Here is a 12,627-nt window from a genome sequence, read left to right on the forward strand (position 1 = left end):
GGCTGGAAGCCGGCCTGTGTGGCCGAGCGGTTCTAGGCGCTTCAGTCTGGAACCGCGCGACCGCTACGGTCGCAGGTTCGAATTCTGCCTCGGGCATGGATGTATGTGATGTCCTAAGGTTAGTTAGGTTTAAGCAGTTCTAAGTTGTAGGGGACTGATGACCTCAGATGATAAGTCCCTTAGTCCTCAGAGCCTTTTGAGCCATTTTTTATGGCTAGAACAATAGAAACGCGATGGCATGTGTAATTTAGGATGCTGATGAAATTAATGTCGATTTGTTTTAACCTCAACACTACAGACGGCTCTGCCAAATGTAAAACAGCACCTCAGGAGGATTTGAAGTTAGGAAGATAATGTTTTATTTGCAAGAAGACAATACGAGGCCACACGCTTCAGATGACACCATGAAACAGCTTAGAACGACAATACCATGACAATAATGCTTCCACCATATATTTTAGATTTGATGCCCCATGTTCTTTTTATGTTCACTAAAACGAAGCAAGGCTTTCGCGGACATCACTACAGCTCTCTCATAACGACTACGTGAAGCTTGTTTATGCTTCGGAAAAGTATATCCAGTTACGTAGCGACTGTATCGAAAAATAAATGTAATTAAAGAGGAAATTCCAATGGGACTTCCTGCGTTTCATTTATACAAATATTTCCTTCCAGTCATTCATAATTTCCATGGGTATTAGTTATTATTCAACCCTTTGGATGGCCTACAGAAAAAGACACAATGTAATAGCAAATCACGGCCAGTAAGTATCAGGATGTGGAAGGACAAATAGAGTTGGAATTTTTTTCCATTTGACCTGCTATCTGTGAGAGAGAACAAAAAAAATTTCGCTGTGTGCCTTAGAGGTAGTCAGTCTCTGTAGATAAGCGGTGAACGTCTCTGACTACCATGCGGAGGACACAGATTCGATTCCCGTTACCGCCAGCGGCTTTTCCTTGATGGGAGGCCTCTAACGGAACATACTCAGCCTAGCGAACCCATCTGAGTGGCTACTTCAGCGAGGAGTAGCGGCAGCGGGCAGCTGGCTCTGCGTAGTCCTCTTAGAAATGTTTTTTTTTTTAATCGTCCTGGAAAAAGTGCAAGACCCTCCAGGCATGTCTTCAGTGGCACCAACGTATTCATACTGTGGCACTGTATTTTTAGTGTTACATTTGTCAAGTAAATTCAAGGGGATCACTGCTGGCAGCTGTAGCGGCACATCACGCGGAATCAGCGGTGACGAGTGAAAAATGTGTACCGGGCCAGGACTTGAACCCGGGATCTCTTGCTTACTGGGCAGGCGCGTCAACCAGAGCGCCATCCGGGACAGCATTATCGTAACTGCGGGCACTATCTCTGCACGCCTGAGAGCACGTCCACATTCACACCTAACGCCCCCTGTCCACAGTCCCGGTCCGTTTTATCCCGTTCGCTGCTGTGAGATTCGCACAGCAGGTCGTATGTATTTGTGTATCCACACTGTAGGAGGCGTATCAGTTATCCGTAGGCGATCAGCTAGCGCTCACGAAGCCTGCCTGCGCTCGCTCTGCTTTGACTCTGTAGGCAACAACCCTGCTGGGTTTAGAGGCGAACAGTGTTCCCGACATTCACTCTCGGGTGCAACTGTGACCTGCAGATACGTACTCCTGTTGAACAGCTTCAGCCTTTTGAACGGGATCAAGCACAAAACGCACGTGGCAAGACCGCAGCATCTGTTCAGACTAGTCCTCGCCACAAAGGAAGACACAGTAATAATTTTAATCTTTTAATTCTGATCGCAGATTCGCACTCCTAATAAAATTCCGAGTAAACTGATTACCTAACGCAGACCAATCGATTAATTAATTAACAATTCATCAATCTTAACTGCTGAATTAACACTACTAAGTTAAGTTTCCCGGGTCCACAGAGACTGCCAAGGTTTTGTCTACATACAGGAGCTTCGGTTGTAGGGGGCACGGCAAATTTAACATTCCGCGATTTAATTAATATAGAAAATGTCCAAGATGGCTAAATCTAGCTTGCTTTTCTGCCCGTTATTTGGAATCGTCCTCGAAGCCTCTCGCTGAAGGAGGCGCACACATATCTGCCACTTTCTGAGATTTCGCCATCCAAATTGAGGGCCGCAACTCTACCACTCCAGGGGACCAGACAGCAGGAGCTGTTGCACCTCTCGCCCCTGTTACGTTGGCTACGAGGACTTTTTCCTGCACCACGGAGGTGCACCGTGGCTCATCGACAGTCTTTAAATTACGTGGGGAGCTGCTCTCCATTCCATTCCGTTGCAGTTTCTACAGGCGTCAACTTAGCGAGGTTCAGTGTTCCGCAGTTACCGGCAGTTAGTGGGTAGTGCTTCCCATTACCTTGGGGACAGCCTAGGTTAGTCATCTGCGGACCACTCGTGATGTTTAGACCAAGCACAGCCCAGTTACAATGGTCTGTGACTGTACTACCGCCACGTCTGCAGAGCAAGACGCTGCCTCTGGAGCGTAGTAAGCTTGCTGTGGCCGGCCGGTGTGGCAGAGCGGTTCTAGGCGCTTCAGTCTGGAACCGTGCGACCGCTACGGTCGCAGGTTCGAATCCTGCCTCGGGCATGGATCTGTGTGATGTCCTTAGGTTAGTTAGGTTTAAGTAGTTCTAAGTTCTAGGGGACTGATGACTTCAGATGTTAAGTCCGATAGTGCTCAGAGCCATTTGAAGCTTGCTGTGGCCAACATCCTTTTGCTGTTATTGTGAGCACGATCCACGGTTAATTTCTCCGGTTACAGGGATACCCGTCATTTCATTTCTGTGCTCTCTCTGGAACTGGTCTTTATCGGGAAGACTGTTTTCTCTATTGCTAGTCAGCGTCTGTATTGTGTGAGCGATAATTAATGAAAACTAAGACGGGGCTACCTCATTTTTGAACATACGAGAGTTATCCGGAAACTAAGGTTTCAAGGCATGTAGCTTCAGCATGGAATGTCGGTGGGGGAAGTTGGCACCACTGCCGTGTAGCGGCAAGCCAGCGGAAGGAATGAGCATTCCCAACAATCAGTAGCTCGTCGATTAGAGTTGTGTTCACCGTTAAGAAATGAGCGTTCTCATCCCGGATTTCGCCAAGTGCGAGATCGGCGCTGCAATTCGCTGCCTAAATGCTAAGGCCATGAACGCCGCTGCTATTCTCGCGAAATTGATTCAGTTTATGAAGAGGATGTAATTTCAAGGAAGCACGTGTGAAAATGAATACCGAATTTCAATTTTGGAAGAACGGACATTCACGATGAAGACAGAAGTGGAAGGCCGTCTGGTGTGACTGATGATGTGGTGCAGAAAATTGAAAAACATCTTCTCTCTGATGGTCTTTCGACAGTTAACGACCTGCGTGCAGTTTGTCCAAACATTTCACGAAATGTTCATGAAATCGTAACTGACCGATTAAATTATCGCAAGTTGAGAGTCAATGGTTCAAATGGCTCTGAGCACTATGGGCCTTAACTGCTGAGGTCATCAGTCCCCTAGAACTACTTAAATCTAACTAACCTAAGGACATCACACACATGCATGCCCGAGGCAGGATTCGTACCTGCGACCGTAGCGGTCACGCGGTTCCAAACTGAAGCGCTTAGAACCGCACGGCCACACCGGCCGGCGGAACAATGTTAGTCGGTCCTTCATTGCTAATCTGCTACAGTTTCATCTACCACGTACGGTATACAGTGAAGGAGTGAGTTACTCGCCGTGGAGAGCCTGCAAGAACCACTGCCGACTTCGACTGCAGGATGCCGTTCTTCATGTTCACGACTGTTTTGCAAGCGAGATACGCGCCTGCGTTATCGTCAGGAGGGGGTACAACACGTGTTCGTATGACTCTTTGGGCACCCTTTACGGTGAATGCGTGTTTCATTTCTTCTGAATTCGTTGTAACATACTCCCACAATGACGAACCGCCTGTCATATGACTTGTCAATAAATTGACCTCGTCCTCGAGGGTGTTGCATTTTATTTTCCGGCAGTGTAGTTGAAAGTATAGTCTGTCTGTAAACTCAAGAGCGAGCAGCGCTTTTGGTGGGGGAAGTGGTCTTTCCCGGAAGAACCCTGCCACTGGCCTACAGGGCAGCCCAAAATCAGTTGCCCGTTACCTGTCTAGCGGTGTAGTTCGGCGTGCAGTGATATACGTCGGTTCTGTTCGTGGGATCTTAGTTGCCAATCCCAGTCAGTTGACTTTGTGTACTCACTGATATACTTCAGTATCGGGAAGTGATGAATAATCGCCCTGCATTGCAAGAAAATGTCCAGAATACGAAGAAGTGGAGATACTTGCGCAGAACGAGCGTTCGATCGTCTCTAACGTTATTACAGCTCGTGTTAAGGAGGCTACACAGAAAGAACTGTTGGCTAATATTACCAGTCTCAATCAAAGGGCTGCAGTTTATGCAAACGTCAACCTCGCCAAAATAGGACGCATAAGGAAGGATCGCGAAAACAAGGCGCATGGTTTACTGGAATCGCCGCGAAGGAAAACTAATAATTTAGGGAGGAAACCCACCGATATAGACAGTTTCACAAAATCGGTCATTCGACAAACGATGGAGGACTTTTACATAAAGCAAAAAATAATGCCCACATTACGGAAATTACTCACTGGCGTGAAACGAAAAATACATTTTCGTTGCAGAAAGATGTTTTACACAAGACATTGCGTGAAATGGGATTTAAATGGAAATACTTTTCAGACAAGTTTACGAAGACAATGACAAAAAAGCAGTGCGAATCGAACTAATACAACACACGTAATTATAAATTTCTGGTTACTTCCTAAACACTCTTCGTGTTGTTAAGTTTTAATGCAGCCCTTCAAAGAAAACTTCTACCTTTTAGTAGAAACACAAAGTAAGAACAAGCCTTAAATTCTACAGACTGATTGCACTATATCTGGTTCGCCTTACGAATAGAGGAACATACATTCATATGAATAGGCATTCGGTTCTACAGGGTGTTTCAAAAATGACCGGTATATTTGAAACGGCAATAAAAACTAAACGAGCAGCGATAGAAATACACCGTTTGTTGCAATATGCTTGGGACAACAGTACATTTTCAGGCAGACAAACTTTCGAAATTACAGTAGTCACAATTTTCAACAACAGATGGCGCTGCGGTCTGGGAAACTCTATAGTACGATATTTTCCACATATCAACCATGCGTAGCAATAATATGGCGTAGTCTCTGAATGAAATTACCCGAAACCTTTGACAACGTGTCTGGCGGAATGACTTCACATGCAGATGAGATGTACTGCTTCAGCTGTTCAATTGTTTCTGGATTCTGGCGGTACACCTGGTCTTTCAAGTGTCCCCACAGAAAGAAGTCACAGGGGTTCATGTCTGGCGAATAGGGAGGCCAATCCACGCCGCCTCCTGTATGTTTCGGATAGCCCAAAGCAATCACACGATCATCGAAATATTCATTCAGGAAATTAAAGACGTCGGCCGTGCGATGTGGCCGGGCACCATCTTGCATAAACCACGAGGTGTTCGCAGTGTCGTCTAAGGCAGTTTGTACCGCCACAAATTCACGAAGAATGTCCAGATAGCGTGATGCAGTAATCGTTTCGGATCTGAAAAATGGGCCAATGATTCCTTTGGAAGACATGGCGGCCCAGACCAGTACTTTTTGAGGATGCAGGGACGATGGGACTGCAACATGGGGCTTTTCGGTTCCCCATATGCGCCAGTTCTGTTTATTGACGAAGCCGTCCAGGTAAAAATAAGCTTCGTCAGTAAACCAAATGCTGCCCACATGCATATCGCCGTCATCAATCCTGTGCACTATATCGTTAGCGAGTGTCTCTCGTGCAGCAATGGTAGCGGCGCTGAGGGGTTGCCGCGTTGGAATTTTGTATGGATAGAGGTGTAAACTCTGGCGCATGAGACGATACGTGGACGTTGGCGTCATTTGGACCGCAGCTGCAACACGGCGAACGGAAACCCGAGGCCGCTGTTGGATCACCTGCTGCACTAGCTGCGCGTTGCCCTCTGTGGTTGCCGTACGCGGTCGCCCTACCTTTCCAGAACGTTCATCCGTCACGTTCCCAGTCCATTGAAATTTTTCAAACAGATCCTTTATTGTATCGCTTTTCGGTCCTTTGGTTACATTAAACCTCCGTTGAAAACTTCGTCTTGTTGCAACAACACTGTGTTCTAGGCAGTGCAATTCCAACACCAGAAAAATCCTCTGTTCTAAGGAATAAACCATGTTCTCTACAGCACACGTGCACGTTGTGAACAGCACACGCTTACAGCAGAAAGACGACGTACAGAATGGCGCACCCACAGACTCCGTTGTCTTCTATATCTTTCACATCACTTGCAGCGCCATCTGTTGTTGAAAATTGTAACTACTGTAATTTCGAAAGTTTGTCCGCCTGAAAATGTACTGTTGTCCCAAGCATATTGCAACAAACGGTGTATTTCTATCGCTGCTCGTTTAGTTTTTATTGCCGTTTCAAATATACCGGTCATTTTTGAAACACCCTGTATGTAGAATCCTGACTTCCGTTCTTATGTTAATATTAGTTACTCTATAATGTCACGTTCCCAGTCCATTGAAATTTTTCAAACAGATCCTTTATTGTATCGCTTTTCGGTCCTTTGGTTACATTAAACCTCCGTTGAAAACTTCGTCTTGTTGCAACAACACTGTGTTCTAGGCAGTGCAATTCCAACACCAGAAAAATCCTCGGTTCTAAGGAATAAACCATGTTGTCTACAGCACACTTGCACGTTGTGAACAGCACACGCTTACAGCAGAAAGACGACGTACAGAATGGCGCACCCACAGACTGCCTTGTCTTCTATATCTTTCACATCACTTGCAGCGCCATCTGTTGTTGAAAATTGTAAATACTGTAATTTCGAAAGTTTGTCCGCCTGAAAATGTACTGTTGTCCCAAGCATATTGCAACAAACGGTGTATTTCTATCGCTGCTCGTTTAGTTTTTATTGCCGTTTCAAATATACCGGTCATTTTTGAAACACCCTGTATGTAGAATCCTGACTTCCGTTCTTATGTTAATATTAGTTACTCTATAATGTTTTGTTTCGAAGAAGCTATCGTCTTTCGTTTTCCTTATAATCTTAACGCATTTGTCTAAAAATAAACGCAGACGGGACGCATCTGTACACGGCGTCGTCACAGATTTAAAGAGCGCGCCGCGGCAGGGACTGTGCTACGTTGTGGAACAGCCTGTAGAAGCGCCCTGTGACGTAGCTGGGTTGGCAGAGTGGGGACTCACGCGCTCGCTCTTCGGTTTACCGACAGACTATAGCCGGGCTGTGGACTGAGTGAAGTGGTGCGGTGCCGTGTGGTTGCAGACGGCGTACTCGACGCTGTGGCTGCTGTACCTGCTGGCGAAGCACCCGCCGGTGCAGGAGGAGCTGCACCGGGAGCTGACGCGGGCGCCCGCCGCGGGGGCGGAGGAGGCGGCGCGGCTGCCGCTGGCCAGGGGCGCCATGCGGGAGGCCCTCCGCCTCTTCCCCGTCGCGCCCTTCCTGTCGCGCTACCTGCCCGAGGACGCCACCATCGGCGGCTACCACGTCCCGGCCGGGGTGAGTGCCAACACTTTCTGTACTTATAGTATGTTCGTGTATGTACTGGGCCACCAGAGACAGTCTGAACAGCTTGTAGGGGTGTTTACCTCGCTCCAGTGCTAGCAACGGTTCCCGTTTAAGCACTGTCGGCTAGAACTCGGATGGCTGACCGTCCAATTCTGCCGAGCGCTTTCGGCAAGAAGGGTGCACTGAGCCCCTGAAAGGGGGAGTAGCAGCTCCAGTCCAGAAAACTGGCAACGGCCTGGAGAACGCTGTGCTGACCATGTGCATCGAGTGACGCCTATCGGCTGGGGATGACACGGCGGTCGGTTGATACCGCTAGGCCTTTCGAGGCTTGTTTGGACGGAGTTTGAGTTTGAGCTGGACGGTAGTTCGTGCTGAGAAATAACTGTTAAGAAGAAATTTCGATTCGTTGCGCCATTCCCGAGTGTGGCGTGCGTACTGTAAGACCTTCAACACACACGCCATCAGATTATTTGACTTGTCGCTCTAATGAAGTAGGCGAGTGTCAGCAATAAGTCTCGTGGTCTTATTGTGGAGTGTTTATCTTCTGCTGTTAGGTCAGACGATAGAAATACCACTTGCACGCTTAGAGTAGCAGATTGACGGTGACCAACTTTAAACAGACTTTGTTTAATTTTCACACACATTTATTAAAATAATAACAAGCATAAAAATTACTTACCTTGGTTCTGGGTCCTATTTACAATTGACAATCTGAAGTTCGTTTGTTCTTGGTACGTTTATCTTATTCTCACACATATCTCTGATACTTGACAAAAGTGTCTATACATTTATCTTCATGGCTATGTACAGGAATATGGTAATCTTATAAGGCGCAGACTGAAACTTGCGTATAGACTGGTACAGACAAATGATGTAGAACTCGTACAGAACGGTACAGCTAATGCAGACTGACTAATCGGAGGTCTGTACACTCGTTATAATACCTCGCGCGTTCATGTATCACTGTGCGAGTGTGATCCGCGAGGAGAAAAGGTTCTACGTTAGCAGCAATCTCATTGGCTGCGTTACATATTAATACGCGGATTGGCGGAAGCAGAATTTGGTCCGTCTCTAAGGCAGCGCCATCTCGTAGTGCGCAGACGGACGAGCGCTGCGCCTGCACTGTTGTGCTTAGCGGGGCGCGCCCTAGTGGGAAAGTTGTGTACGCGCTGACTACGCGGAACTATGCACACAACACTGAGTTAGTTAGCAGTGGAGTTATCTGATGGAGACCTTTGTGAGCGCAAATTCAAACGGCGACAGCGTCTCTGGTGGTCCACTTGAATTTGCCTGTGCATTGGCGTGTTTGGTTAACTTCGACGCTGATTAACTCGAAAATGGCACAACATACCGAATTTTTTCTTAACAATTATTCCTTATCATAATATATCTTAAAACACCCTTGCAGGCTCTGCTTCTGACCGTCCCGTGTAAAGGGTGATTCCGTGTTCATGTTACAAGTTTTCAGTGATGATGGAGAAGGGTAAATTTATCAATTCTGAGATAAGGGACCTTGGTTTGGAAACGACCGAATCGTAACTTCTAAGTGAAAATCGTTTTCTTACTTCTGACAGTGCAACACCCGTACCGGTACTGTTCTTGCTATGATTGTAGCATTGGCAGCTTTCAGAGGTGGTAGAGTGGACCAAAACCAGAAAAAAAGTCTAGTAAACATGAGCCCTAAAATACATACCTTATGAGTTATCAGCACGTGTTGTTGTTGTGGTCTTCAGTCCCGAGACTGGTTTGATGCAGCTCTCCATGCACGTGTTAAATCTTCGATATTGTGAAACACATCTCTCCTAATGAGCAAGTGCTTATAGTTCTTAAGCTACGTATCTGTTGTGTATGACCTTGTACACAACGGTAATGAGAGCTAGGCTACGAAATTGACGAGGCAGCTGCCATCGTTGGAAAGTTGGACAGGAGCTGAAAATAATTAATTAACAAGGTAACAGAAGATTTACTTAGCTTGTATTTCTCCAAACGTACAAAGACTCATTACAAATTACTCAACAAGAAATAGAGTCCAGCTACGGCAATGTTACAAGGAACACGCTCCAAGCACGAGCAGGCCGAGCTGCTGCTTCCCGGTGTTTTATATTGTGGAGGCAGAGGGCGCCCGTGCTACAGAGCTGGCTCAGCAGGTGTGCTGCATTGGGTCCACCGGAGCCTGCACGACTGTTATCAGCACTGGACGGAAACATCCAATTCCGTTGCCAATTGTGACAAGCCAGTAGAGTGATATCGATATATGCGTTTTAGAGCCAATGTTTATTTTTTTATTGTTTTGGCCCATGCTACCACCTCTGAAAGCTGCCTACCCTAAAATTTACACAACAACAGTATCGGTACATGGGTTCCACTACCAGATGTTTTATAATGATTTTCGCTTATAACTTTCGACTCCAGCGTTTCTGGATGAGGGTCCCTTACCGCAGACTGAAACATTTATCCTTCTCCGTAATCCCTGAACGTCTGTAACATTGTCACGAAATCACACTGTGTAATCCGCCAGAAATAATCTGACCAGCTTTGAATTTACGTCACAGCAGTGGCGCTTTGCAGAAATGCTCTCTGAATGACCGTGGAACTTTATGAATACAGTCTTTTCTAATGCATTTCAAAGAAAGATGACCACGGTCGTTTGATAACACGGCTGTGTTTCGCCACTAGATGGCGTGTGTAATCAATTGACAATGGAGAAACTCGAAGTTAACGTTGGTGAACCCAAGAATGGGCAAATGGGAATATTTTGATCCCACTGGTTTCTCAGAGTTCTTGAGAACTCACGCCAAATGTTCAGATATCACATCCGGTAACAAGAGCTTCCTTTTCTCGTTGGGGAACAGCTCGTGTCAGCAGCATTCGAATCATAAGGAAAGCAGTTATTAGTATTTTTCGAATAGTTCTCGGACGTATTTTTGCTTCCGTTGTTTTCCACTTGACTACTATTACGTTAATTCTGGCAACAGATTTCTCTTGCTCAATTTGTATAAGAAAAAAATATTTTATTGAAGGATATACTTACAAAAGTAATTCTGGAGCATCATACACTCCTGGAAATGGAAAAAAGAACACATTGACACCGGTGTGTCAGACCCACCATACTTGCTCCGGACACTGCGAGAGGGCTGTACAAGCAATGATCACACGCACGGCACAGCGGACACACCAGGAACCGCGGTGTTGGCCGTCGAATGGCGCTAGCTGCGCAGCATTTGTGCACCGCCGCCGTCAGTGTCAGCCAGTTTGCCGTGGCATACGGAGCTCCATCGCAGTCTTTAACACTGGTAGCATGCCGCGACAGCGTGGACGTGAACCGTATGTGCAGTTGACGGACTTTGAGCGAGGGCGTATAGTGGGCATGCGGGAGGCCGGGTGGACGTACCGCCGAATTGCTCAACACGTGGGGCGTGAGGTCTCCACAGTACATCGATGTTGTCGCCAGTGGTCGGCGGAAGGTGCACGTGCCCGTCGACCTGGGACCGGACCGCAGCGACGCACGGATGCACGCCAAGACCGTAGGATCCTACGCAGTGCCGTAGGGGACCGCACCGCCACTTCCCAGCAAATTAGGGACACTGTTGCTCCTGGGGTATCGGCGAGGACCATTCGCAACCGTCTCCATGAAGCTGGGCTACGGTCCCGCACACCGTTAGGCCGTCTTCGGCTCACGCCCCAACATCGTGCAGCCCGCCTCCAGTGGTGTCGCGACAGGCGTGAATGGAGGGACGAATGGAGACGTGTCGTCTTCAGCGATGAGAGTCGCTTCTGCCTTGGGGCCAATGATGGTCGTATGCGTGTTTGGCGCCGTGCAGGTGAGCGCCACAATCAGGACTGCATACGACCGAGGCACACAGGGCCAACACCCGGCATCATGGTGTGGGGAGCGATCTCCTACACTGGCCGTACACCACTGGTGATCGTCGAGGGGACACTGAATAGTGCACGGTACATCCAAACCGTCATCGAACCCATCGTTCTACCATTCCTAGACCGGCAAGGGAACTTGCTGTTCCAACAGGACAATGCACGTCCGCATGTATCCCGTGCCACCCAACGTGCTCTAGAAGGTGTAAGTCAACTACCCTGGCCAGCAAGATCTCCGGATCTGTCCCCCATTGAGCATGTTTGGGACTGGATGAAGCGTCGTCTCACGCGGTCTGCACGTCCAGCACGAACGCTGGTCCAACTGAGGCGCCAGGTGGAAATGGCATGGCAAGCCGTTCCACAGGACTACATCCAGCATCTCTACGATCGTCTCCATGGGAGAATAGCAGCCTGCATTGCTGCGAAAGGTGGATATACACTGTACTAGTGCCGACATTGTGCATGCTCTGTTGCCTGTGTCTATGTGCCTGTGGTTCTCTCAGTGTGATCATGTGATGTATCTGACCCCAGGAATGTGTCAATAAAGTTTCCCCTTCCTGGGACAATGAATTCACGGTGTTCTTATTTCAATTTCCAGGAGTGTATAATTGTAACCAATGAAAAGCTAACAAGTTCACTAAGAAGCTGCGATGTGAGACTGAAAGATATGAATGAGTAATTTTTGTTACTGCCTAGTTTTCTTGAAATTAAGTGAAGAAGACAGCATAGCATAGAAATTATAGTAATCAAAACAGTGCTTTTATAGGGTTCCGTACGTCAATAAATAAGAATGGAACCGTTATAGTATCAGTTTGTTGTCGACGTATCTGTCTGCCTGTTTCTTCATATCCATTTCACTCAGGAACGAGTAGAGGTATATCAGATACTAAGGTCTACAGTCCCTTGGTGGTGTACGGAACCATCAGACAGTGAATCCTAGTCGCACTTGTCCGTTTTTTTTTAAATGTTTTGGCGAGAAAAATAAAATTTTACATCAGAAATTATGTTACAAATCGATGTCATTTTGCTTCATTTATGTTGTGTATGACTTCATAGACGATGGTAAGGAGAGGTGGGGTACAGAGCGGTGTGACATCTGTCACCGTAGGAAAGCTGGACAGGAGCGGAAATAAGTGATCAAAAAATGGTTCAAA

At 47.2% G+C, this 12,627-nt stretch overlaps 1 protein-coding gene across 1 annotated transcript in view; it reads left to right on the forward strand.

Annotated features, from left to right (window-relative positions):
• Positions 1-12,627, forward strand: part of LOC126234282 (cytochrome P450 315a1, mitochondrial) — a 177,981-nt gene that overhangs the window by 141,800 nt on the left and 23,554 nt on the right. Inside the window, exon 6 of the mRNA XM_049942972.1 lies at positions 7,358-7,591. Within this exon, the coding sequence (XP_049798929.1) occupies positions 7,358-7,591 (234 nt within the window). The remainder of the gene's footprint in view (positions 1-7,357; positions 7,592-12,627) is intronic.

The sequence above is a fragment of the Schistocerca nitens genome, chromosome 1 (genome assembly GCF_023898315.1).
Source record: "Schistocerca nitens isolate TAMUIC-IGC-003100 chromosome 1, iqSchNite1.1, whole genome shotgun sequence".
NCBI lineage: Eukaryota > Metazoa > Arthropoda > Insecta > Orthoptera > Acrididae > Schistocerca > Schistocerca nitens.